Source organism: Sarcophilus harrisii, chromosome 5 (assembly GCF_902635505.1).
Source record: "Sarcophilus harrisii chromosome 5, mSarHar1.11, whole genome shotgun sequence".
NCBI lineage: Eukaryota > Metazoa > Chordata > Mammalia > Dasyuromorphia > Dasyuridae > Sarcophilus > Sarcophilus harrisii.
The window spans coordinates 92756302-92779951 of record NC_045430.1 but is presented as its reverse complement, the minus strand read 5'-3'; the positions used below and the strand labels follow the sequence as shown (position 1 = coordinate 92779951).

Sequence of the window (23650 nt, the reverse complement as noted above, 5' to 3'; positions counted from 1 at the left end):
ATTTTTCCTAAAATGCAGGTCTGACTATATCATCCCCCTATTCAAAACCCCAGTGGCATCCTTTTACTTCCAGGATCAAATAGAAAATCTTTTTTCATTTTAATAGTATTTTATTTTTCCAAATAAATGCAAAGATAATTTTCAACATTCACCTTTTTTACCAACATTCAACATTCACCTTTTCAAAACTGTTTTTCAAATTTTTTTCCCTCTCTTTCCCTTCTCCTCCCCAAGATATTAAGCAATCTGATGTAGATTTTAAACATATGCAATTCTTCTAAACATATTTCCATATTCACATGCTGTACAAAAAACAAAATCATATCAAAAGGGGAAAAAACCACAAAAAAGAAAAAAACCAAGCAAATAAACAATAACCAAAAAAAGGTGAAAAAGGCTTTGAGCCATATTACGTCTTCATAGTTCTTTCTGTAGATGTGGATGGCACTTTCCATCACAAGTCTAATGAAATTGCCTTGAATCACCTCATTATTGAAAAGAGTCAAGTTTATCACAGTCGATCATCACATAATCTTCTTGTTACTGTGAATGTTCACTTCACTTAGCATCAGTTCATGTAAAAGTCTTTCCAGGTCAAATAGCAAAAAAATTTTTTTTGTTGCTAAGGCAAAACTAGGGGTTAAGTGACTTGCCCAGGGTCACACAGCCAAATAGCAAATCTTGATTTGCCTTTTAAACTCTCCATAACCTGGGCTCTTCTCTTCCCAGTCTATTTATACCAGGGGTCCTCAAACTACGGCTACGGGCCAGATGCTGCAGCTGCAGACGTTTATCCCCCTCATCCAGGGCTATGAAGTTTCTTTATTTAAAGGCCCACAAAACAAAGTTTTTGTTTTTACTATAGTCCGGCCTTCCAACAGTCTGAGGGACAGTGAACTGGTCCCTATTTAAAAAGTTTGAGGACCCCTGATCTATACTTTCCTACCTTCCACATATCTATGATTCTTGTGTCTCCCTTGATGTTTCTCTATGCTGATGCCAGTTTAGTTGTCCCCAATGCCTGCTGTTGGCTTGCTCAGGCATTTCCTGTACTAGACTATGCTCCGTTCTCACCCAGATGTGACAAATCTTCTAGGGTGTGTTGGGTTGCAAAATTGTTTTACCCCAACCTTTTATTTGTTCTGCCACTCAACCATTTTTTAAACTTGCTAAGAGGGGAATTTTTGGAGCTCAGGCAAGTCTCTGCCTTTATTTCATCATCTTGGCTCTACCTTCCCACCCCCAAGAAATCACTTTTCAACAAAAACTACTAAGAAAACTGGAAGGCAATCTGATAGAAACTACATATAGACCATCATCTCATATCATATACTAAAATACAGTCCAAATAAGTCCATGATATAAACACAAAGTGACATCATAAACAAATTAGAGGAAGAATTGTCTCTCAAATCTACGGATGGGGACGTTTGTAACAAAACATGAGATGGGGGATCATAGAAGTTAAAGTGTACAAGTTATGGTATATGAATGTGATGAAATATGCACTAATGGGCATATATAGGGAGATGATTTTCAGAAAAACCTGGATTAACTTATATAAACTTTGCTAAGTGAAGTGAACAGAACCAGGAGAACAATATAAATCATAACAGCAATCAAGATAATCAACTATGAAGGAGTTAGTAATTCAGATTAATCAATTACATCTCCAAAAGGTCTCACAATGAAAAAAACGCTATCTGCTTCCAGGTAGAAAATCGATCGACTCATTCAGATTGAAGCATAATTTTTTTCCTTTATTTCAATTCCAATTTCCTAAACTATAAAATGAAGCAACTGGATTAAGTGGCCTGAAGTTCTCCTTACCTTTAGATCTTTTAAAAAAAACGTTCACTAAATATTTCCAATTACATGTAAAAAAATTTAACATTAAAGCATTAAATAACATTAAAAAAAAAAACTTGAGTTCCAAATTCTCTCTTTCCTATCCCTTTCCTTTCTTTGAGAAAACCAGTAATCTTATAGATTATACAAATGAAGGAAATAAAACATTTCCATATTCCAGCTTTAGATCTTTATGATCCTATGAGAAAAGTTCACTAAAATAATAATGTCAGCAGTTTTATTAATTCAAGTGTATTCAATATTTCCTTCCAGTTATGTCTAGAAATGTACTTAAGATGAGCTTGCTTACTTACAAGTTTCTACAGGTTCATTTTTTTTCCAGCAGTTTTTGTGATGTTTTGGGAGGTAAAACAGCTTTTTTTCAGTCTTCCTTCCATTTTGTGAATGAATTTGTATTATAAATTTGTACTGTTGTGTTTTTTGCTCACCAAAAAGTTTTAAGTGTGTTCTGAACCAAGAGGTTTCTGGACTCTTTTAGCTTCTTCATGGTGGCAAATACATTGCATTTGTTTTTAAACTTCTCTAAGAAATGGCGAAAAATAATTTTTTGCAAACCAGTTTGTTTTCTACACTGAAGTGTGCCTTGGCTATTAGGAGCAGAAACACTGTTTCAGAAATCTTAGAGAAAAATCTTTGAAATAAATCTGTCCGTGAGAAGAGATCAGTTTCTTCAATAGTAAAAATTACAACCCTTTGTATGCATATTTCACTCAATTTTCCTAACCATGTTGCTAACCAAATTATTCAAAACTCAAAATCACTTGCAGCAATTCTAATTCTACCACATCACATTCAGCTCAACTGTACAAACAGCAGCTATGTTAACAGATGAACCTGGAATTGGATTCGAAGTCAGAACTCTTCTTTAGAAATTAAACCTTGTCTCTTCTTGGGAATGGCAATCACAGGCAGAGGGAAGAGGATAAGTTTGGCAGCATACTGCACAACCACAAACATTTTCCTTTCTTCCAAATACATTTCTGATTTACTGGTCACCAAAATGAAGGAAATTCCAAAGGTTTAATCCAGGAGCTGTACTGAAAAATGATCACTGTGAAAAATCAGAACGTTTCAGGATGTGAAAAGTTATTCCATTTGCTTCTCCTCACAGGAAAAAAAAAAAAAAAAAAAAAAAAACCTTGACTTTCATGAGAGGCAAAATTTCAAATGTTCATCTTTTGTGGAAGGTAAGCATGCATAGAAGTGCTGAAAGAATGTGCTACTTGTGGAGCTTTCAGTATTATGTCTCTATTTCAATGTCATTGACCTTCCTCTTCTAAAGCATTCAGCTACTATTTCAACTTGAATAAGAGGTCAATTTTAACTGCTCCTTTTATACCTGGTACTATAAGTTACAGGGAAAGAGAGACTTTTCTTTCTATATTGTCTTTTTTCCTTTAAAGATATAAAATTCTTGGGGCAGTTAGTTGGTGGAGTGGATAGAACACCACCCCTGAAATCAGGAGAACCCAAGTTCAAATCTGACTTCAAACACTAAAGACTTACTAGCTATGTGACCCTGGACAAGTCACTTAATTCTAATTGCCTCAGCAAAAAAAAAAAAAAAAAAAAGATAAAACTCCTTATATATTCCTTAACAATCCTTCCAAACCACAGCCTACAGATTCTAGGACTTAAATTCTAATTCTACCAAGGGAAGCTCAAGCCTTTCTGCATGCAGTTTACTGCTCAGGTCTTAAGAAGTGCAATCAGGAATAGTTTTGTAGATTGTTCATAGATGTCAACGATAATCACCTCAATATTATTATTTAAATCAATAGCATAAAACTAAAGAACACATACTTGTTTTTATACCCACATCCCATATCTTCTTTGTCACCCCAATTTATTCCTTCAGTAATTGAGAGAGTCTAAAGTATTATAATCCATTAATAGAATAGAGGAGGAAAAATGAGAGGACTTAAAGACACTTAGTAAGAACAAATCATGTTTAATTTAATTCCTTTTTCAAAGAAGATGACAATTAGATAAATTAAGTGAATACCATATGCAGTTCTGGATCAGGCGCTTATTAGCATGTAACCCTAGGCAAGTCACTTAACCTCTTTCTGCCTCAATTTTCTCTTCCATTAAAAAGACAATATCTCACAGGGTTAGTGTATCAAACGAGACAACATATATAGCACTTTGCAAACCTTAAAGTGCTATATAAAAACTAATAGTTATTATTTTTATTATTATAATTATTATCTTGATTTCAGCAAAACAGTTGATAAAGTCTCTCATTACATGCTTATGGATAATGTGGTAAAATGTAGGTTATTATGTAAATCCAGTTAATTGAACAATTTCCTAATGCTTTGATTGCCTCTTTCCCTTTGTGTATCTTTAACCTTCACAATTGAAGCCACTTGTATCACCCCCTCTTCACTCCCACAACATGTTCCGATTGGAGATCAACCCCATCCATATTCTATGAAACAGAAGGAATTGTGTGTGGTTCAGCAATTCAATTTCATCATACTTGTTATTAATCTTATTTTGATCCTGATATCTCATTTTCCCAACAACTAACTTTTTTGTTCTCTAGCAATCATCCATTATGAATATGGTTTCATAAGTCTTGAGTCACATCTCTGCTTCTTACTAATAATATATTAATCACTTCAGTTCTCCGGCTCTCATTTTCACCACTGTCAAAATGAAATGGGTTCCTAAGGTCTCTTCAACTTTTAAGTTATTTTCTTCAGTCTTTTGTAATGAAACTTCTTCTTTGTCCACAAGTTCTTTAATAAATGGATTCCTGCCTCATTTCCTAAATATTTAACAGAACTGAATTTCCTACCTTTGAACATCAATTTCTTCATAAATTCCTCATAAATCTAAATTCTAATTCTAAATCTTTCTAAAACTTTCTTATACCTCCAATAAATTACAACCATTACCACTGTAGATCCTAGACTTGGTTTTGACCTTTTAAAATGATACTTGAACTCTCCCTGTCTCATTTTTTCATTGATCTTCAAAATTTAGTGCCTGCTTTCAAACAAATGTCCTTGCATACCTATCCTTAGGATAACTTTTAGCTATACTCCCTTGTCTAGACCATCAGCCTTCACCCTGCTCATCAGCTGTACTTAAGACTGCCATTCTTCCCTGATCTAGCTCCAATTCAAAGAAAGTTTGACAATGTTGTAAGTAAACTTGGAGAAAGAACTGAAGTACTGCAGAGTTGTATATTCCATAAGCTTTGTTCCTCTCAGCATTTTAACATAAATGAAATGCTTGTGAAATTTGTAGATGACATATATTTGATTCATCCTATCTTTATCTTGTTACTTTATAAAACCATAAAATCATTGAGGGTAGTTTATACACATGTAAGAAAAACAATATATATGATTATGGAAAATTTACTGCTGTAAGACAAAGTCACTTCAAACAACTCTAGGGTGCAAAATTCCTCCTCATATTTAAAATGATGATAGCCAAAATCACAAAGGTAGAGAAATTAACCTATAAGTAAATTAATACAGTGAAAAGTTGTTTTTTTTTAAATACTCATTTCATTTTGCTGAGTGAAATGAGCTGAACCAGAAGAAATTATACATGGTAATAGCAAGATTGTGTGATGATCAACTGTAACTTAGCTATTCTCAGCAATATGGTGATTCAAGACAATTCTAAGTGACTTGGGATCAGAAATGCTATCCACATCCAGAGAGAGAACTATGGAGACTTAAAGGCAGATTGAAGCATACCAGTTTCATCTTTTTCATATGTTTAATTGCTCCTTCTTTCTCATGGTTTTTCCCCTTTCATTCTGATTTTTCTTTCTTTTTTGAAAGACAAATATGGAAATATACTAAAATGACTGTATATGTATAACTTATATGAGTTGCTTGCTGTCTTTGGAAGAGGGATCTAAGGGAAAGAGAGAGTAAAAATTTGGAACTCACAATTTTATAAAAATGAATGTTGGAAACTATCTGTGCATGTAATTGGAAAGATAAAATGTTATTAGGTTTAAAAATTTTCATTTAATTTTATTTTCAGTTCTGAATTCTCTTCCCACCAAATGAGAAGACAAATATCCATTATAAATATGGAGAGTCACACAAAACAAGTTCCTCTCAGTCTATCAGCTCTTTCTCTGTGAAGGTAGATAGCTTGTTTCATCATGAATCTTTTGGATTTGTGATTAGTCATTGTATTGATCAGAGTTCTTTAAGTCTTTCAAAATTGTTTATCTTTATAATATTGTTAGCATATAAATGAGGAATAAGCCATTCCTCAATTTAAAGGCACTCCCTGTTTCCAATTTTTTGCTGCCATTAAAAAAAAAAAACTTTCAAATATTTTGTACATATAGATCCTTCTCCTCTTTGGGGGAATAGGACTACAGATGGTAGCACAGGGTAAAAAGTTATGAAGTGTTTAATAGTTTTTTGGGCATAGTTCCCAATTAGAAAGATTGACCTTCAATACATTTGAGAAAAGGAAACACAAAGGAAACTCAACAGTATTTACTAGTGCAAATTTTTGGAAAGCAATATACTCAGTCATAAAATTAATCATTACCTTGAAGTATTTCTGCTTCTAGGACTTTATGCTAAAGGAAATATGAAGATAAAAAATAGATCTATCGTTACAAAATTCACTTTTGAACTTTACATTTTAGCCACTGCATTAGTAGCTATTTCCTGAACTTAATTCCCTATCTCTAGCCTCTATTCAGTACTCCCTTCCCCCCCTTATTTTAGCCTCTTAAAAATCCTCATCTTAGCTTCAATCAGGTGATGACTTGGCAAAGATGGGATCTTTTCAGGTGTTAGTGACTTCTCCTACCTCATTTTTCCTAACATTCTTCTTATCTGTGTCCATGTTGAGCTGTTAACTCACACTGCCCCAGGATAATGTAAGTTCCTGGAAGGCAGTGATAGTTTTATATTAGAATCTTCAGCACATTACACAATGCCTTACACATCAAAGGTGTTTAATAAAAATGTGCATTTAACTGAACTAAAAAGAAAGTAGAATAAAAGTTCTTTAAGAGGCAGAGATTTTTTTTTCCTGTCTCAAGTACCAAACAATCAGTCTGTTCAATGCTAGCTCGATGGCTGAACAAATCATAATATATTAACAAAATGCAATGTTATGAAATATAAAGGATAATAAAAATAAGGGATTATAGAATATCACTTTGTATTGAAGTGAACCAAACCAAAAATGGTGTACATAAAACTCACTCAATTACTTACACCTTTTGACTCAGCAATTCAACAGCTGGGTTTATATCCCTTAAATGGTTACTACTGACAAGAAAAAAATAATGTAAATTAAAATATTCACTATTTTTTTGTTCTTACTATGTAATCTTAACAAAATTTTCTTGTTTTTTTACCTTTTGTTTTTAATATCGCATTCATTTCTAAATATACAAAGTGTAACAAATTTTAAAAGAGAAAAAATTCAATAATACAAAAGCAATTTTTGCTTTTCTTGTATCCTTATCAGTGCATGACACATAGTAAGTGCTTAAATGCTTTTCGATTTACTGACAAAACTAACCAAAATACTGAATTTTTTTTGGATTAAAAAAAATCATTTATTGATTTTTTTTTTTTTTTTTGGCTGAGGCGATTGGGATTAAGTGACTTGCCCAGGGTCACACAGCCAGGAAGTATTAAGTGTCTGAGGTCAGATTTGAACTCAGGTCCTCCTGACTCCAGGGCTGGTGCTCTATCCACTGCACCACCTCAACTGATTTTTTTTTTTTTTAAATCCTTACAATCATCCTGCAAGGTATGTTCTAGGCATTATTATTTCTAATTTGAAGAGTGAAGTGACTTCCTCAAGGTCACCTGTTTTGGGCCAGAACTTTGAACTTGAAACAAGGATGCTTACACGATACTAACTAAGTGGAATTGATGAGACAATGGTTATCTAGTTTAGCGTGGTTCAGTATGATTGATTTAATCTTACAACAAATAATGGTTTCCTAGTGATATAATGATTGGTTTATACTCAGTGTGGAGGATATAAGCAGGGAGCCAAAGGAGAAAAGCTCTTGGAACCAAAGAGACAAATTCATTTCACCTTCAGTCTTGGTGGCTAGCCTGCCCTCCTGCATTCCTCTCATTGAGAACAAGGTAGGTCTGAAAGGCTCTCCAGAAAGCTGCCCAGACCCAGGAAGGAGATAATAAAGGATTTGGACTTTAACACTTGGCTACTCTTGTGGTGAAGAGTACTGAAAAGAAGGCTGCTCCAAAGACCCTAAGAAAACTGAACCAGAGAACATTACAGTCACCCTGCTGGTAGACATAGAACTTGAACCTGAGTCTCCTTTGTTCTTACAATTTATATCCCCAATATAAGGGGAACAGCTGAATAAATTTTAACACATTAATATAATCAAACATTACAATATTATATTGTAAGAAATGGCAGCAAACACAAATAATTAAAAAATATGAAAATACGAGAAGTAAAATACAATTGAGGATGCAGAACCCAAAAATATCTAATGTCTGAAACTATGTAAATAAAAACATTAAAACAGCATAGAAGCTTGGATCATGGGGAGCTGACACATACCTCTCCTGTTACTAAGGAAATCCCCCCCCCCCAATTTAAATGACATATACTATTAGTTGGGATCACTCTTGCCCAGTTGATTTTACTTATTACCATTTTAGGGACTATAACCTTTGTGTAGTGGGGTAGAGAATTGTATATCTGTTAGAATGTGACAGATTTATGAAAATAAAATGCATCAACAAAAAATTTGGGGGGAAGAATGACATATAATGACTACAATTATACTTAAAGAAAGCCAAAGGTGTTAGAATCCTAGTATTAACTTAATGGAATTGATACAATGCTTATTGGTTCACACATTAGAGCAAATCCTTACAAGGTGTTGTCACTAATATTGATAGAAACAATGATTGTGTTTGTACCTTTAAGAATTCACACATTAGCTCACACATTGGAGTTCACAAGTATGGGAGATTCACAAAGTTAACTTTGTAACTTTGTGAATTCACACCTCCCATAATCCCAGTCTCAGAGGAGGAGTCAACCTTTGAGAGAGCATAAAAACAGCTGAGCTCAGTCAGCAGAGTTCAGTTGAAAAGATTCAGAGTGGAGGAGAGTCAGTTCAGTAGAAGCCATGAGTTGGAGTTGAGCTAGAGCCAGAAGTCACTTCGGAAGATTGACAGAGTGAGAGTTCAGTTCGGGAGATTGAGAAGCTAATCTGCAGTCGGGCAGAACCAAGATTCAGAGAGAGGCTGAAGCTAGCAACAAAGAGCTCTCAGAACTAAAGAAAGCTAACTGGGCTATTTTGGGAGAAACAATAAAAAACTACTTTAACACCTGGTTGCATTTGAAGTGATTATTGATCTGAACTGAAACTAAGGCTGCCTCCAGAAGACCTCCCCGAGAAACCTGCTCCCACAGAGAACCATTTTATATTATAAAAAAGAAGAACAACACACAAAGGAGATAAAAGAAAACAATCAGGTAAAATAAGGAGGGGGTCATAAAGTAAATAGTTTTCATTCATTAATTTTAATTTTACTTTGTTCAAATGTTACATGAAGTAGTCATGGAATAAGAACAGTTTTTAAATGTCAGAAAAAGATAAATAATGAAATCCCCCTCAAAAAATAATAAACAGCAGAAAACTCATCAGAATAACAAATTATTGATAATTTAGTAATCAAGAAATATAACAATAACCAGATATATGAAAATTAAACTACCTACTTCACATTTTTATGCTAACAAAGATGCCAAAAGATGGGGAAAGTCACTGTTGGATAGGGGTATGAGAAGACAAATAGGCTAATTCACAGAAGAATTCTTAACTGGTTCTACTGTTCTAAAAAAAAAATTTGAAGAAAAACTATTAAGTCAAAGTCATACCCTTTGACTTAGAGATTCTATTATATCACAGGGGAGTAGATTACAGTAGGAAAAGATCTCAATGCTCAACAATGCTTATATAGGAGCACTGCTTATAGAATAACAGAAAGCTAGAAATAAATTAGCAACCCAAAGCTTGGTAAAACTGAACAATTCATAGTATGTGAACATAATAAATATTACTGCTAAACAAAGCTGAATAGAAAGAAGTCAGAGAAACACAGAAATATTGTCTGAAGAAATGCAGAATGAAGATAGAAGAGCTAATACACAAATATCAAAATAAAGTCAAAGTGTAGAGATGATGAAGATTGTGGTCAAATAAAAATCAGTGTTTGTACTTAACTGTAAAGTTTAAAAGTGACATCTTACCTTTCTATTAACTGATAAACTCACTTTTCCAATCAAAGGAATTGAATGACTATTGCAAAGTGTCTAATAATAAATATCACCAATATTTTATATTAAAATGCATGATCTATCATAGTTTTATCAACAAATTATTTTATTTCTCATTTCAGATTTATATTACTTTTTATCAATAAACAGAAATTTATTAAACATATCCCTTGGAGTCACAAGGACAAAAATGAAATGGTCCTCTCTCTGTGCCTCTTCCAAAAGCTTTCATGCCTCCTAAAAATCTCTCCTTTCATTCCTTCTCAAATCTCTCATTGTTCTCCCTTCCCCCAACCCACAGAGCTGAAAAACTTGTCTCATATTTTACTGAAAAAATTGAGACAATTTTGCAAGAGCTCCCCCATTCTTCTTTCCTCCTTCATATCATTCAGAGGTCTTCTGCCAGGGTCTTCTCCTTTACCCTTTCATATGTTTCCTTCCAAAGTTGACACCCTGGCATGCACAAATAATCCTATTCCATCCCGTTTTCTCCATCATCCCTATACTCATACTCATCTTCAATCTTTCCTTCAATTTTCAATCAAATACCTTGTCACCTACAAATATGTATGTGTCCCCCCTAAAGTAAAAAAACCTTCACTTGACCCTTCTGTTTCCATTTTTTGCTGAGGCAATTAGGGTTAAGTGATTTGCCCAGGGTCACTTGGAAGAGTTAAGTATCTGAGGCTGGATTTGAACTCGGGTCCTCCTGACTTCAGAGCTGGTGCTCTATCCATCTAGCTGCCCCTCCACTATCTTTCAATATCTCTCCTTCTTTTTGTGAGAGAAGCTCACACGTGTGTTCATTTCCTCTCTTCTCTTCTTTATTTTATTTTAATTAAAGCTTTTTATTTACAAAACATGCATGGGTAATTTTTCAACATTGATTCTTGTAAAACTTCTGTTCCAAATTTTTCCTTCCTTCCTCCCCACACTCTCCCCTAGATGGCAGGTAGTCCAATACATGTTAAATATGTTTAAAAAAATGTTAAATCTAATATATGTATACATATTTATATAGTTATCTTGCTGCACAAGAAAATCTGATCTAGAAAGAAAAAAACCTGAGAAGGCAAATAAAATGCAAACAAACAACAACAGAAAGCATGAAAATGCTATGTTGTGGTCCACACTCAGTTTCACAGGCCTCTCTCTGGGTGTATATGGCTTTCTTCAACACTGAACAATTAGAACTGGTTTGAATCATCTCATTGTTGAAGAGAGCCATGTCCATCAGAACTGATCACTGTACAATCTTGTTATTTCTGTGTATAATGATCTCCTGGTTCTGCTCATTTCACTTAGCATCAGTTCATGTAGGTCTCTACAGGCCTCTGTGAAATCATCCTGTTGGTCTTTTTTTACAGAACAATAATATTCTATAACATTCATATACCATAATTTATTCAGCTATTCTGCAATTGATGGGCATCCACTCAGTTTCCAGTTTCTAGCCACTACAAAGTGGGCTGCCACAAACATTTTTGAACATATGGGTCCTTTTCCTTTCTACTATAAGATCTCTTTGGGATATAAGCCCAGTAGAAACACTGCTGGGTCAAAGGGTTTAATAACTTTTGAGTATAGTTCCAAATTTCTCTCCAGAATGGTTGGATCCGTTCACAATTCCACCAACTGTCGACTGGTTCTCTTCCTATCCATCTAACTTAACTATTCCTCCTTGGACTCCTTTATTGGATATCTTCATCCAAATCTCCCAATGGGCTCTCTTCAGTTCTCTCTCTATAAGATTTTACTTGTGATCTTATCAAATTATGATCTCTATACTTATGATTCTCAAATCTGTTTATCCAGCTCTAATTTGAGCTTTCAGTGACATTTTCTAATGTGAGCTTTCAGTCTCACATCTTTATTTTATTTTTTTTTATTTTTGCTGAGGCAACTGGGGTTAAGTCCCTTGCCCAGGATCACACAGCTAGGAAGTGTTAAGGGTCTGAGGCCAGATTTGAACTCGGGTCCTCCTGACTTCAGGGCTGGTACTCTATCCACTGCACCACCTAGCTGCCCCTAGTTTCACATCTTCAACTGCCAATAAGGCATCTCAAACTGGATCCCTGGTAGACATCTTGAACTCGGCAAAAAGTGAAATTATCTCTTTCATATCACATTCTTCTCCTTTCCAAACTTGCCTGTTACTGTTGAGGGTACAGAGGTCATTCTTAATTCCTCATTCTCTTTCATCTTTTATATCCAATTTCTTGTCAAGGCTTGTTGATTTTATCTTTATAGCATCTCTTGGGTATATTCTTTCTCTCCTCTGATACTGACAACTTGATATATCCTGATCGCCTTATGCCTAGACTAGCCCCTTGCTGATATGCTTGACACAAGTCTCTCCCCTCTCCAGTTCATCATCTATTCTTCTGTTAAAATGATCTTCCTTAATCACAAGACTCACCACATCACTCCCATACCCCACTTCATAAATTCCAGTGGTTCTATCACTTACAAGAGCAAATGTAAAATCCTCTGTTTGACTTTTAAAGTCTTTTATAATATTCCCCCTCTCCTACTTCATCCTTCCAGCCTTTCTAGTGTCCTTATACCTTAATTCTTTGCTGTTCCTCAAATAAGATGCTCCATGTTCTGACTCTAGGTATTTTCCTTCACTGTCCCTCATGGTTGAAATATTCTTCCTTCTTATCTCTCCCTTCTAGTTTCCTTTAAATCCCAGCTGTAAATCCTATCTTCTAAAGGAAACCTTTCCCAAACTCTCATAATTCTAATGCCTTCCTGTTGATTCTTCCCCATTTTTCTTGAATGCACTTTATTTGCACATATTGCCTACTCCTCCATTGGACTGTGAGCCCCTTGGATACAGGCACTGTCTTTTCCAGCGTCTGGTACGCTGATAGTCAGTAAACATTTCCTAAGCATCTTTATCTATTTATTTATCTGGCCATCTATCTTCTTCCTCAGTTGTGTCCAACTCTTCATGACTCTGTGTGCTATATGGTTCATAGGGTTTTCTTGGCAAAGATAGTGAATTAAAGGAAACAGAGACTAAGTTATTTGTTCGGGATCATACAATTAATAAATATTTGAGGCATATTTGAACTCAAGTCTTTCCAACTCTAAGCCCAGCATTCTGCCCACCAAGCCACCTAATTGCCTTCCATGCAAAGGTAAGTGCCTTGCCCAAGGTTATCTAGTTATTAATTATCAGAGTCCATTTTTGAACTTAGATCTTCCTAACTCCAGGCTTGGCATTCTATCCACTGACCTATCCAACTGTTTTTTATTCTTTTATCCTGAAGACAAATGCCAGTAGTATTTAGGGAAAGACTCAGAACTTGACAGATAAAAAAGTAAAATATTTTGAGAAAGTCTTGAACATAATACCATGCAACCTTCCCCCCATAAAAACCAGAAGTAATATAAAATTAAAAATTTTGGCGAATCTATCAACTCTCCAGCCACAAATTTGGACTTCTGTTCAGCAAAGTTCTTTACTATCGCATATTTTAAGTTATTTAAGAGAATAAATCAGTAAATTTAGCCCACAAGGTTAAACAGAAATGGTCTGGTTATTGAAGTAGAGAAATCAATATCACTCTTCTCTCTCTCTCTCTCTCTCTCTCTCTCTGTGTGTGTGTATAAAATAAAAATAAAGAACCTCAGAGATGGAAAGAATCCTAGAGGTTTTATATTTTTCCTGAATCTATTTTTTTTTTAAATAAAAGGACTTTACTAGCACTGTCAACAGAACATACCATTTGCAATATTTTTTAGTAATGATTATCATATTGTTTTGATCACTATCACACACACAGTCATTAACATATACTTGGTAAGATGAGTGATTGAACTACTGCATTTAACTTTGAACATAAAAGTTAAAATTAACTGAAAAGGAATTGCACCTATTAAGGGATCACTTCTTGTTTTATATTCAGTACAAAATTTAATAACACTTTCACTAGAGAGTATATAAGATTAGATCATTTAGTAATTCCGATAAAATGTTGACAGAATTTGGATTATCTATATCTTTCCATTATATATCCCATTGGTTGGGGTCGTAGAAAGAACCCCCAACCAAGGATAACTAAGATAGGCTAATATTCAGGTGAAGAGCAACTATGTTGCTATATTCCCGGTAATTTGTACTCAAGTGTTAGCTTCACTAATTTTGACTGAAGAATAACAGCTTTCATTGCTTTTTTATATAACCAGGAGAAACTTTCTGCTTAGAGTCTTAGAAAGGCTAAAGCTGAATCAATGATGGTAATAACTACACAGAGATAACCGGATACTATATACAGTTCTGTAGTCCAGTTTAATTTATCTCTAGTCTACTAAAGAGTCAAGACCACTATTTAGAACAGCTCAGGATGGTTTCCCAAAACAAAAAACTGTAATTATTTAAACAGCTATAAATCCTAATTAGACCAAGTGCATTATTATCTGAAGTTTCTAAGCAATTTATTAACTATTACAACTCTTTATAACAATGAGTGGATAAAGTACAAAAAGATGGCAATCAAATTTCAGCACTTCTCAAACACTTCTACATCACAAGATTATCTAACACCATCTGCTGTCTGGGTAGGCTGTTATTAATTGTATGCCAAAGCTCTACTCTGACTACAGACAGGGTTGCTCTGGTCCACCATCTCCTGGAGGTCAACAACTTGGGAGAAAAAATACAAAGAACAAAAAACAAAGCTTCTTTTTAGATTCTTGCATGTGTTAGTACTTTATATTACTATCCTAGTCATTTTCTACCTTAGATTAATTTCAACATGTATCCAGGACTTCCTCACTATATCTGCATTGTATAAGCCGGCATGACATCAACTCTTCTACCCCTAACAGGGTCTGTGAAGTGCCAACTTACAATGGTGCTTTGAGTTACAACAAAGCCCTTTACTCCCAATTTAGATTTTTAAAATTTTTCTCTTTTAAAATTCCTTTTTCTCTTGATAAATTAGCCTGTGAAGAAGAAAAGGGGATCTGGCAGGCCTAAAGTATGAAACTGGATGGGAACAGAAGTAGGAAAAAAGGTCTTTGGCAATACAGGCTTCATTTTATTTAAAAAAAAAATCAATATTGTTGCATGACAATATTAATGGCTATTAATGATTTAGCACTGGCTAAGGTAAACAGAAAGCCAATTTTTATTCAGTGGAGAAAACTAATCTGAACTTAAAATTTGAGCACATTTTTCTTTTAAAAATCTTTTTTTCTCATATTTATTTTCCCAAATCTAACTTAATCAAGAACTTTTAAAGGGAAAAAAACTTAAGGAACACTCTTCTTTCAAAGTTTCAAGAAGAGATCAGTTTGTTCACACCCTATTTAGTTCTCCAGATCTGAAGAAAAGGACCCACTGCTCATTTTTAACTCAAGTAGCAAGGGATTTTCTCAAAAAAAAAAAAAAAAAAAAAAAAACCAGTTTGTAAATAGATCTTCAGGCTAAATATTTAGCTTCATTCAATCAAACTTCCTATCTAGATGGTATGTAGAGCAATGGCTTACCATCAAATCTGTTTATTTAATCAAAATGAATGTTGTAACAAACCACTCCATTGAAACAACCAAATATGTAGGAAACTATGAGAAAACTGGAAAAATCTACCAACTCTGAGGCCCCTAGACTGTATTATAAGTCACTGGCATATGCAACTCATTTTCTTGTTAATTCCCTCTAGGGACCTAGTCTGCAATCCACATGTAGGATCAAATTTCATTAGCAGTTGTAGGAAAATGCAAGCCCTATGTATTTGCAAGTCAAAACTAGTGAAGGCAAAGGCTAGGCTTACCATCTTCACTAAATTTTTTTTTTTTCCCCTGGGAAAGGATTTTAGCTGATAGAAAACAGTTGTTGAGAGCACAAAAGAGGAAGTTTAAAAGAAGAGATTCAGCTGGGAAAGACAACCAACCCTTAGTCATAATGTTGAAACTTTAACATAACACTTCAACTGTAGCTGAGTCAAAGTAGAATCTTAACCATGATTTTATCATTAAGGCTTAAAATGACCAAGGCACAGAAAGAAAAATTAAACAGAAAAACACAAGACACGATTTTCAGCTTATTTCACATCTTATCCCATTTCTGTGGATTAGCCTGAAATTCAGACTGAATTTATTCTTTTAAAAAAATCACATTATGACCAACTGTGAAATTAAGTTGAAACTGAAACCCACAATTAATTCCCTACTTTTGAAGCTAAAAAGGTATCAATTGTAAAAGATCTTGTATACTTAACCAACTGATTTTCTTGATGCACTAGAAAAATAGATGGCTTACTTGTTTAAATTTGTAATCTACCCGTCCTTACCTTTGTCTGCGCTGTATCACCCTTCTCAAACATCATTTTAAGTCTGTTGAGTGGGACGTTATATTTCTCTATTTTGCCTGTAGCGTCCGGATTCTCATTGGCTTCAGATTTTCCTATTTCTTGCTTGGATTCTCTCAGGCAGTTTTCCATTTTGCCAATCTCTAGTGAATGGATTTTAAACTCTTCACTGTGATTGTTGGGAAACTGAGCTTGGATAAGAGCTTCTGAAGGGGACTGAAGTCTAGATCTGGTATCAATCCCTTCTGCTTGGGTAGTTTCAGCTACTGAAGAAATGTTATTTTCTAGTGGAACACAGAGATGGTCGACCTTCGATTTCACCTCAGCACTGCTATTCCGTAGAGATTCTGTCTGAGGTTCCGTTCTCAGCTCTGGATTCTCCCACTTCTTCTTTAATATACTGAGAGTTCCCTTTCTAAAATGCTGGGGAAAGTTCTCAGTGTTCTAGAAGAAAATGAAATTATTATTATTTACAACCTGACCTGCTGAAGCATCAAACACAATCTTTGTGAAAATGAAAGCTAAAACTCCGAGCTGCTTCTTGTTCACTGCTGTCTCAGACAGCTGTGAACAGTTACAACTGTGCCACATGGAGAAAGCCCAGGGGTGGGAGGGGAAAAGAGAAAGAAAGTCAGAGACTAAAGCAGGAAGTGATAAAACAGGAGAGACTTATAAGGACAAAATGGGAAGAAAGAAAAGTCAGATCTAATGGTGGTTACCTTGGAGACAGAGATTTTCATTCTCAGAATTAAGGGGAAAGGAACAATATCCAAATACTGAAAATCTTAAGCATTATGTCTAAATTAGTAAGAGTTTAAAATAAGGTTTTTAAGGAACAGACAGAGGGCAGCTGAAAGCACACAGCTCATTCCAGATAGTATTAGTGAGCTAAAACATTTTAGAAATAATTTTTATGTGTTTGTATAAATTATTATAATTTTTCTAATCTCTCCCCCTTGTTTATCTAATCTTTTCTCAGGCTTCACTTGTCACTTTTATGAAGAAAATCCCAAGATCCATGTATCCAGCTTTTTTCTGAGCACTAGTCCTGTATCTCTAGAGTATGCTTTACCTTGATCTGCCAGGAACACTTAAAGTTCAAACTGTCTAAAATTGAGCTTACCTTCCCTCCTATCCTGCTTGACATCATCAATCCCCCAGGCTGATTTTTGATTTTTTTCTTTCCCTCAGTTACATCTCCCTGCCCAATTAAGTGCAAAGTCTATTCATAACAGCACCTTCATCTCACAGGGTTGTTGTGAGGATCAAATAAGATCATTATGCAACACATTTAGAAAGCCTTAAAGCCCTATGTAAATTCTGTGGCTGTTGTCATTCTACTTTTATGTTCTCTCATTTCTGTTCCCATTCATCTTTTATGACAATATCATACTCTAGCAGCGGTTCTTTTCACTTCTTTCCTGGAAAATATTCTTCTGATGTCCCTATCCAGAGCCACACCCTTATCCAATTCAACTTTCCATAGAACTGGTAACATAATCTGCTTAATGTACAAGTCTGACAAGTTATTATGTTAATCGAAAATTTTCAATGGCTTGTATAGAAAAAATACAAACTTCTTAATCTAAATTAAGATAATATATATGTAAAATATTTTGCAAATCTAAACCTATTGCTCTTACAAGATTGTCAACTGCTGTTGCACTATTATTATTGTTACTATCATTATAATTATTAACAACTTTCACAAAGCTGAATTTTGTTCCAACCAACCTTCTAAGGATTAATTCACCCTACTCTACTAAACACACCATATCTTCTAAACAAGTGGCTCACTAGTTATTTCCCTATTTTATCCTATATTCTTTCAATCTTTTACATCCCATTCGCTATCTTCCATATCTATAACTTACATCTTTTCAAGGTCCAACTCAGGAGCTATTTTTTTTGATGAATACTTTCTCAATGTTCTTAGTTGAAAGTAAATTCTTCCAAAAATTTTCCTAGAGTACTTAATCTGGATCTTTCCTTGGCCTCTGTACCATGTATTTTTGAATCTCAGACTTGGAGGAGACTTGAGAGATCATCTAATCTAATCCATAATGAAACAGGAATTCCCTAATACTACTGAACAATTAGAATCCTAAATTCAAACCTCTGATCTACCAGTGAAAGAACTACTTGGTATCTCCTTAGACCATCTATTCCATTGTTCTATTAGGAAGGTTTTCTTTAAATCCAGTAAAAAAAAATCTGCTTCTTTGTAAATTATACCCAATGTGCCTCCTTCTGCTTTCCAAGGCCAAACAGAACAAATATAGTTCTTCTTCCATGTGATAATCATTCATAAAACTTGAAAAAAGTTATTCTGGCCCCACTAAGTCCTCTCTTCTTTAAGCAAAACATACCTAATTTCCTCAAATTATGGCCTAGTCTCCAGTCCTCAGAACCTGATTATTTCTCTACTTTCTACTAGATGTGTTTCAGTTTATCTCTCTACATCTTTATTAAATAATAAAAAAAAATCCTTAAATACTTCCAATGTAGGTTACATTGTAGGGTTTTTTTTTTTATTTTAACTTATAACTATAAAACTGTATAACTACAGTTATAGTTAACCTATAATTATAACTATATAACTATAAAGAATAAACAGGACAATCATGTCTCTCATTTTGGACTTTTGTTTATCTTGAGATGTATATCTTGTCTGCTAGACATTTATATATCCACTTTTGACGTGTATTAAGTTTGTGATTCACTAAAATCTCCATACAAGCTAATGTCTAGCTTCAACTCTACTGTCTAGTGTTTGTACAGTTGTTCTTTTGAACCATCATGAAAATCCTATCAAATTACAAAGATATGGCCTAACATTCTAGCCTAAAAAAAGGCTTTTGGAGAACTTTTAATCACTCAGAGTATCAGCTCTCTGTCCCAGCTTCATTTTACCAGTAAAGTTGATAAGCATAACAACCTTGACTCCATTTTATTTATTTATGTATATTTTAATTTAAACTCTGACTATTCACCTAACCCTAATGTGAACTTTCATTCATCACAGAATTCAATATTGCAGAGTTCACTCAGTTAAATCATTATTTACAGACTTCATATCTAAAAGAATGCCGGGTTTGGAGTCAGACATCCTAAGTTTAAACTTTGGCTTCATTGCCTCATATCTCTGTGACCATAAGCAAATTAGTTAACCTCTCTGTACTTCAGTTTCCTTACCTATAAATGAGCAATTAGATTCAATCACCTCTAATTTCCCTTCCAGCTTTATATCTATGAGCCTATGAATCCCAGAAATTGAAGGGATTCCAAAGGCCATCTAATCCAATTCACATACAAAAAGAATCCCTACCACAAAAGGCTGTTCCATAAATATTCATCCAGCTTCTGCTTGAAGGAAAAGCTCCTGTTTTGAAGCAATCTACTGTACATTTGGACAATTCTAATTGTTAGGAAGTTTTTTCTAACATGGAGCCTAAATTGGCCTCTTTGTAATTTTTATCTGTTGTTCCGGTTGCTGCCTATTGTAGCAGCCTGCTCTGAGTCTGCTCTCCAGAGTAAATACTTGCAGTTCTCATGATTTGTCCTCAAGGCCCTTCACAAACCTGGGTTGTGTTCCATTGGATGCTCGCCAGCTTACTGATGTCCTTCTTAAACTATGGTATCCACAAAAATTCTTCCTCTCTCCCATTCCTGGAAACTATGTCCTTCTGGAAGCTAAGCCCCTCTAAATGGAGTACCAGACTGCATTACCTTTTTTGATTCCCAAAGCACATTTCTGATCCATAATGAGCTTGCAGTCCACTAAAACCCCCAGGACCTTTTCAGAATAGCTGCTGTTTTACCATACCTGCTCTAGACATACTTGTGAAGCTGACCTTTTGTATTCAAAAACAGGACTTTATATTTATCCTTACTGAGTTTCGTCTTTTTAGATTCAGCCCAATGTTTCAGGCTATTTTACTGTTAACTAATGCAGGGCTTCTTAAACTTTTCCCACTCTTTTTGCAATTTTTATTTTTATGCAACTGTGGTATATAGGAAAAAAATAGGCATACAAGTCAAACATTTACTGATAATAAACCATAATTTAACAAATCACACATGGGTATTACTCACAGTTTAAGAAGCTTTGATCTAATATGTCTGCTGTCATTCCCAGATTTATTTTTATACAAATCAAGTGTAAATATTAAAAAGTATTCAGCTAAATGAACACAGCTTATGCAAAGAATCTGAACAAAATAAATACAGTATCCTCAAACAGATCTATGGCATTGGAGACTGAAATTCAGTCTGTACCTTTTGTGTGACTTTTGTCCTCCCAAAAGGCCTTCCTCAAGTTCTCCCTACATCCTGAATATGCCACTGGAGTACTCTGGTTGTCCACATGTCACCTCTCACTCTTATAATGTGACCAGCCCATCTTCTCTTTGTATTATAGAATTCCTTCATTTAAGGGCAATAAACTTTTTAGAGAAACCTGTGGATTCTTGCATTTTATGAATCTTCAACAAGCTAACTGGATTAGGGGTTGGGGAATTTTGTTTTACTGGGACACCTAGGCATTGTGGGTAGAATTGTGAATTGATCCAACTATTCTGGAGAGCAATTTGTAACTATGCTCAAAGGGCTATAAAACTGAAAACCTTTTGATCCAGCATTGCCACAACTGGGTATATATCCCCAAAAGGGAAAAGGATCCATATGTGCAAAAGTATTTGATACAGCTCTTTCTGTGATGGCAAAGAATTGGCAAATGAGTGGATACCCATCAACTGGGCATGGCTGAATTTAATGGAATACTATTGTTCTATAACAAATGATAATTTCTTAGAAAAATTTGAAAAGACTCATATAAACTGATGCTTAGTAAAATGAGCAGAACTAAGAAAACATTATATATAGCAACAGCAAGATTGTGTGATGGTCCTTTCAGCAATTCAAAGATCCAAGGCAATTCCAATAAACTTTGGATGGAAAATGCCATCTGCATTCAGAGAGAAAACTATGAGGACTGAATATAGATAGAAGCATAATACTTTCATCTTTTTTTTTCTTTTGTTTTGGTTTATTCTTTCTCCCGTTTTTTTTCCTTTTGTTCTCATTTTTCTTTCCTAACAAGATTCATATGGAAATATGTGAAAAATGGGAATGTACACATATAACCTATATCTGATTGCCTGCTAGCATGGAAAGGGGAGATGTAAGGGAGGGAGGGTAAAAAAACAATTTGGAACTTAAAACCTTAAAAAAATGAAAGTTGAAGATCTTTTTTTAACATGTAATTGGAAAAAATATACTACAAAAATAAAATTTTAAAAAATGTAAAATAAAAAAAAGAAATTTTATTTTAAAGCAGCATTTCCCTAATGGTGTTTTAATTATCAATAATAGCTAACATTTATCTAGCATATACCTCACACTAAGAGCTTTACAATTATTCTCTCATTTGTTTCTCACAACCCTAGAAAGTAAGTGTTGTTACTTTTATTTTTTTTTTTTAATATTTTACACTTGAAGAAATCAAATCAGAGTCTAAGTGACTTGCCCAAGATCACAAAACTAATAAGTGTCTGAGGGTGGATTTGAATTCAGTTCTTCCTAATTCCAGGAATGTGTCTTCATCTGCTGTGCCACCTAGTTGCCTCCAACATAAAGACTGTTTCATACAGGAGATTCTTATTCAGGTGAAAGTTGTAGTAAAATGATGTCTGACCACTTCAAGAGAAAATGTCACTTAATGATACTTTCCCCCTCTAAACTATTAAAAATTATATTAAGTTTATTTAACAATATATTTCAACAACTTACTACAAGTAGGCAACAATCCAGCATAAAATAGATTTTGTTTCTGGTTCCTTAATATTGATCCCATAGATATTTCAGATCTTAGCTCTATTTCCATTTCACCTACAAGTAGTAATTATGATTTCTCCCAATATATTTCAAACCTCTAAGTAGTTTAGAATTAAGTCACAGAATCATAGAAATTGTAAAGATGTTAACAGGTTAAATGCATGAAAGGGAAGGAACATTTATATTTTGCCATTAAAGGAAAAGATGACAAGAACAGAAAAATTGAATTCCAATCAGAGAACAACCAGCAAATCATTTTGTTGATCTCGGACACATCATTTGACTTTCTCCATCTTTCAGAGAACCCCAAAAAAGAAAAGTGGGTCAAAAGCAAGATTTCACTGGAAAAGTGAGATTCAATATGTCTGAGTCAAGTTTTCCTGAGGAAACAACAAATCTAAACATTTGGCACAACTGTCCAGCTCAGTTAACAAAGGAGCTGACAAATGCCATGATGATTGGCTGTAGCTCAGTAAAACAAGTTCTCTTCCTGTTGTTATGTGAGACATGAATTTTTGAATACTTACATTTCTCTTCTTATCTGTATTTGCTTCTTCGGCTGCTTTCTGGTACCTTCAGAAGAAAAAATAAAATGTCAAAAGATAATAACTTTCATAGATCACAACCTAGAAGGGACATCAAAAGTTATCCAATCCAACCTTTCATTTAACAGATGAGTTACCTGAGTTCCAGGGTCACAGGTATAGGAAGCATCAGAAGTATGACCTAAACTCACTCTGTCTCCCTGACTCTTTCACTTCCACTCTTCTGGTCTCTAGGAAAACCAACTGGGGCATACTTTAAATACACTACTAGTGATTGACTGTGATGACTTCATCTGGGGTGAGAGTTATAAGGCATTTGACACTAAATTAGACCAGCTTAAGACAGATGCAGTCTGGTCCAAGTTAAGTATGTGAAGCCTAAACATGGATCACTCTTAGGTGGTGATCTAGAAACTAGAATTCCAGAATCAGTTAGGATGGTTGGGATTCACTTCAAGGAAAATAAGGAAACTAAAACGTGAACCTCCAAGAACAGCATAATAAAATAAAACTTGAGCCCAAAATTGACACAGTATTGATACCTTAGAGCCACACTTCCCATTATACAAAAAAGTCTTGGCCCCTACTCACCCAGAACCTAGTCAGTGCTAAACAACATATTATGTGACGAGTAAAAATTCATAGATGATTCTTTGAACTGCTCAACAGTTAGACTGTTGCAACAGGGGTGTCCCAGGGATCAAACTATCTCAATTTCTGAATAGACCACATGGCCTATGTACCAGGCAGAACTCCTTAAGGCTCAGCCCTCTAAAAGATCTTACTCAA

At 34.5% G+C, this 23650-nt stretch overlaps 1 protein-coding gene across 3 annotated transcripts in view; it reads right to left on the bottom strand.

The window, feature by feature from the left end:
* The window catches only part of LIMA1 (LIM domain and actin binding 1), a 106970-nt gene that overhangs the window by 28881 nt on the left and 54439 nt on the right, over positions 1-23650 (bottom strand). For all 3 annotated transcript variants that reach the window (XM_003770886.4, XM_031937915.1, XM_031937914.1), the window contains exons 3-4: positions 22844-22889; positions 16464-16925 (exon numbers count right to left, since the gene is read on the bottom strand). In XM_003770886.4, coding sequence (XP_003770934.2) covers positions 16464-16925; positions 22844-22889 — 508 coding nt within the window. The remainder of the gene's footprint in view (positions 1-16463; positions 16926-22843; positions 22890-23650) is intronic.